The sequence below is a fragment of the Chiloscyllium plagiosum genome, chromosome 48 (genome assembly GCF_004010195.1).
Source record: "Chiloscyllium plagiosum isolate BGI_BamShark_2017 chromosome 48, ASM401019v2, whole genome shotgun sequence".
Taxonomy (NCBI): domain Eukaryota; kingdom Metazoa; phylum Chordata; class Chondrichthyes; order Orectolobiformes; family Hemiscylliidae; genus Chiloscyllium; species Chiloscyllium plagiosum.
The window spans coordinates 221,710-227,027 of record NC_057757.1 but is presented as its reverse complement, the minus strand read 5'-3'; the positions used below and the strand labels follow the sequence as shown (position 1 = coordinate 227,027).

At 46.3% G+C, this 5,318-nt stretch overlaps 1 protein-coding gene across 1 annotated transcript in view; it reads left to right on the top strand.

Moving 5' to 3' along the window:
• The window catches only part of LOC122544375 (dynein axonemal heavy chain 2-like), a 159,058-nt gene that overhangs the window by 3,804 nt on the left and 149,936 nt on the right, over positions 1-5,318 (top strand). Inside the window, exon 2 of the mRNA XM_043683618.1 lies at positions 3-148. Within this exon, the coding sequence (XP_043539553.1) occupies positions 3-148 (146 nt within the window). The remainder of the gene's footprint in view (positions 1-2; positions 149-5,318) is intronic.

Here is a 5,318-nt window from a genome sequence, read left to right as displayed (position 1 = left end):
AGCTGTTTGGGTCCAGGGGCCAGTGGTGATCCGTGATGATGAGTTGCCTCAGGATTGGTTTCAGTTGGACGATGAAGCCTTGGGCTCCACATTGTCCCTTTTGGAAGACTCCTTCCCAAATACCTTCTTTCTGGTTTCTGATGGGTGGGTATGAAGATGTCAGTTCTTATTTGGGATGTGGAAACTTGGTACCATAGTGTTGGACAGACGAACTGATCTAATTCAGGAGAAATGCTTTTCGCCAGAGTTTGGGGAGAGAGTGGAGCTGATTGGCACAGAGTGAGGTGTCGAGGTGAATAGGATCAATCTGCTCAACTCGATCGAGGATGAGAGGGCACGAAATAGAAGAATTTATTGGTAGCATGGAATGAAGGGCTGATGGGAAGAAGCTTGAATGTTAGCAGAAATATCAGTGTGGTGCAAGTTGGGCTGAATGGTCTATAACCTTAATACAACTCAACATCAGTAGCCTGGATGGATGGAGAGAAACACCAGGAGAGATAATAAGCACTTCTGGGATATTTAGCTTGGAAACATTTTCTGAGTAACCTGTTGTAACACATCACTGTAATGTCTTTCCAATTGCAATGGTGTCCAAAGCTGCCATATTTGTTCATGCAGTGAACCTCTGACAGTCCCAGTATTGTACAATAACTTGACAGGTTTGAAAGATTTCCAATGTTATCCTGGGAATGTGTGACTTGCCTTACAATGGGTGCTCTGGGCATCATGGGGACCTTGAGACCATCCTTCAAAGTTTACCTGTTGAGGACATTAGCTGGTTGTTCTATTTTTAATCCAATCTGCATGCAACATGGGCCCAGCATTTATTGCCTGTCCCTAGTTGACCCTGTGAGAAGGTGGGGGTGAGCTGCCTTCTTGACCCGCTGTAGTCCATGTGCTGTAGTGTAGACCCACAATGCCCCTGAGGGAGGGAATCCTAGGATTCTGACCCAGCCACACTGAGGGAACGGCGATATATTCCCAAGTCGGGATGGTGAGGGGCTCGGAGGGGAACTTGCAGGGGGTGGTGTTCCCATGTATCTGCTGCCCCTTGTCGTTCTAGATGGAAGTGGCCGTGGGTTTGGAAGGTGCTGCCTGAAGAGTGTAGATGGTACACACTGCTGCTACTGAGCGTCAGTGGTGCTGAAAGGAGATGTATCTCATTTGTATAGGATACAAAAGGCATCAGTGGTGGCGGGGGCTCCAGATTGGAAAGGTGCTGAAGCTATCGCAACACTGTTGGGTAGGAGTGTGTTAATGGAAAGTTGGGTTTTATGCGAAGGTTGATGTTGAGCAGGAATAGTGTGGTAACTCTGCCTCTTAATGAAATGAATCAGCATTGTGGCTCCATTTAGAATTCTGAGTACAGTTGTGGTCAGAGCTGTAGGAAGGATACAGCAGACAGTGACACGTATAACTAAGAGGCTGGATGGATTGGCTTCTGAGGGGATCGTGTGGAGCAAGGGAAAACACTGCAAAAACAGTATTTTACTGAATGGTGCTGTTATCAATCTGACACTCCGAGAGGGTTGGCAAGATTGATGGAACTGATTCAGCCAAATGCAAATTCTTTTAAGGATCTGAGTAATTTGAAATATAAATCTGTAAGTTAGCTTGCTGAGCTGGAAGGTTTGTCTTCAGATGTTTCATCACCATGACTCGGTCATACCATCACTGAGAGTCTCTGGTGAAATGCTGGTGTATGTCCTGCCTCTCTATTTATAGGTCTTGGTTTCTTAAGGTGGCTGATGTCATTTCCGGTTCATTTTTTTAAGGGAATGTAGATAGGATCTAAGTCGGTGTGTTTATTGATGGAGTTCTGGTTAGAATGCCATGCCTCTGAGAATTCTTGTGCGTGTCTTTGTTTCACCTGTCCTAGGATGTGTGTGTTGCCCCAGTCAAAATGGTGTCCTTTGTTGTCTGTCTGTATGGAAACGAGTGAGAATGGGTCGTGTCTTTCAGTGGCCAGTTGGTGTTCGGGTATCTGGTTGCAAGTTTCCTGCTAGTTTGTCCGCTGTAGTGCTCTTTTGAAATTTGAAAAATGTCATGGTGAGAACGAACAGGGATCTTGTGGAGCAGGTAACTGAGGAGTGTTGGTTTCCAAAGGTCACTGTCAAAGACAGCTTTGCTTAGCTCCCATCTGGCTGTGTTGTCAACATAATGATTGAGTCTGATCGTTGTGACTAATCAATGGCTCTGTTACCATTGACGTAACATCATCAAGATGGAGGAAGGTAAACTGAATGGATCTCAGCCTTCTTTTATTAGAAAGCCAACCGTTGCAATGTTCCCGATCTTGAGGTGCTTGGTATGTGTTTACATGGAAACAGCAGCAGGTTGTTCATATTGTCAAGCCTACCCCACTATTCAATATGTGCATGGCTGGTGGGACACTTCAACGCTTTAGCGGGTTTTGAGAAGATTTGTAGCTCGGTTGAGGTTCTGGTTGGAGGTTTGCTTGCTGAGCTGGGAGGTTTGTTTCAGATGTTTTGTCACCATATTAGATAACATCATCATTGGGTCTCTGGACGAAGCATTGGTGGTGTAGCCCACTTTCTGTTTATATGTTTGGGTTTCCTTGGGTTGGTGATGCCATTTCCTGTGGTGATGTCATTTCCTATGGTGAGGTCATTTCCTGTTCTTTTTCTCAGGGGATTTATATCACCCTATCCCTATCCTCATAACCCTGTATGCTATTGGAAGTCACAAATCTCTCGATGTTTGTCTTACACACTCTCTAAGACTGAGCTCTCACAGTGTTCTGCGGTATAGAATATTCCAAGGGCTCATTATGGGGGGGGAGGTGATGGCAGATAGTGGTATTACTGCTGGACTGTTAATCCAGAGGCCCAGGTAATGTTCTGGGGACACATGTTCAAATCCCACCATGACAGATGGTGGAATTTGAATTTAATAAAACAATGGTGACCATGAATCCACTGCCAATTGTTGGAAGCACCCATCTGGTTCACTAATATCCTTTATGGATGGAAACTGCCATGCTTACCTGGTCTGGGCCTATACGTGACTCCAGAGCCACAGCAATAGGGTTGGCTCACAACTGACCTCTGGGTAATTAGGAATGGGCAATAAATACTGACCTGGCCAGCAACACCCTCATCCTGTGAATTAATAAAAAAAATTCTCATTTCAGACTGAACTGTCACTCCCCTTATTTTTAACTCTTTCTAGTTTCTCCAACCAGGGGAAAGAGCTGACCTGCACCCAGCCTGTCCATCCCCTTTAAATATCATTCTGTGAAACTCCAGGAAACACCAGCCCAGTTTGTCAGATCTCTTTCCATAGGACAGTCGCACCGTTCCGGGATCAAGGCTCGGGAACCTTCGATGCACCCTCTCTGTGGCAATAATATCTCGCCTGGGGGAAGGAGACCCAAAGCTACATAGAGTACTGTTGCTGGAGGGTAGACCCACAACGTCCCTGAGGGAGGGAATCCCAGGATTCTGACCCAGCCACATTGAGGGAACGGCGATATATTTCCAAGTCAGGATGGGGAGGGGCTCGGAGGGGAACTTGCAGGGGGTGGGGTTCCCCTGTATCTGCTACCCCTTGTCCTTCTAGATGGAAGTGGCCATGGGTTTGGAAGGTGCTGCCTGAGGATCTTTGGTGAGTTTCTGCAGTGCATCTTGTAGATGGTCCACACTGCTGCTACTGAGCGTCGGTGGGTAAGGGAAGGAGGGGATATTTGTGGGTGTGGGGCCAATCAAGCGGGGGCTGCTTTGTCCCTGGATGGTGTCAAGCTTCTTGAGTGTTGTTGGAGCTGCCCCCATCCAGGGCAAGTGGGGAGTATTCCCTCACCCTCCTGACTTGTGCCTTGTAGATGGTGGGACAGGCTTTGGGGAGTCAGGAGGTGAGTTATTGACTGCAGAATTTCCAGCCTCTAATTTGTTTTTTAAACACAGTATTAACATAAATTCCCAGCCTGAAGGTACAGGACATCAGTTGGATTGATGTGAAGAAAACCTAATGAAACTTATCCTTTCAGTATGGTACAGTGTCTCAGTGGTTAGTGCTGCTGCCTCACAGTGGATTCAATTCCCCCAGTTCCTATGTTCTATAAAACACAATACATGTCCTGAATTTTCAGCTTCCCTCTCATTTTCAATGTCTCTAATCTTCCCTCTGACTCCCCATTCTGGACTGAATTGACTGAACTGCCTGCAGTGTTCAGCTCTTTTGAGTGTAGGAGTTGGGATATCATGTTGAGGTTGTACAGAATGTTGGTGAGACTACTTCTGGAGTACTGCATCCAGTTTTTGGTCCCACTGCCCTAGGAAGGATATTATTAAGCTGGAGAGGGGTTAGAAAAGATTTACTAGGACGATGCCAGGACTGGAAGATTTGTGTAATTAGGAGAGGCTGGGACTTCTCTCGCTGGAGTGCAGGAGGTGGAGGGGTGACCCGATAAGGGTTTAATCTTGACGGGCTTAGATAAGGTGAATAGCAAGGGTCTTTTCCCCGGGATATGGGAGTTCAAAACTAGGGGGCATATTTTTAAGGGGAGTGGAGAAGGTTTGAGAAGGACATGAGCAGCAGTTCGTGTGTAGAATGAACTGCCAAAGGAGGTGATGGCTGCAAGTACAGTTACAGGTTTGGAGGGCTATCAGCCAACCAAGTGGGACTAATTTAATTTGGGAACATGGTCGGGTGGACAATTTGGACAAAAGAATCTGTTCCCATGCTGTATGACCCTACGACCCTGATTAGATCACCCCTTAATCTTCTGTATTGGACAGATGACGATCTTGATTTGCCAATGGCTCTCAGGTGTTTAACCTTTGACCTCAGTATGTGCATTGCTGAGGTCAAAGGTTAAATGCTAATCTGCTCCAATAACATTGGCAGCTATGGGGCTGAGAACCGAGTGCTGTGGAAACTAACACAGACAGTGAAACATCTGGGAGAGTGGGAGAACCCAACTGAATTAGATTAATTAGCCTCATTCCAACTTAGCTGAAAGGTTCCTTGGGTTTAAATGAGTTGTATGTTGTAGCGAGAGTCCCACAGCTACTAAAATTTAAGAGAATATTTCATAACCGTTCATGGGAGAATTATAACTAACAATCTTAATACAGTACTGACACACATTGTGTGTGTGTTTGTATGTGTGTGTGTGTGAGAGAGAGAGAGAAAGTGTGTGTGCGCCCGCGTGTGCATGTGTGTGTGTGTGAGAGAGAGAGTAAGTGTGTGTACATGCGCGCGCGTGTGCATGTGTGAGAAAGTGTGTGTGTAGTGAGTGCAGAGTGTCTTAAGTCTGTGAGGGGGTGCATGTGTGAGTGTGGGAGTGTGTGTGT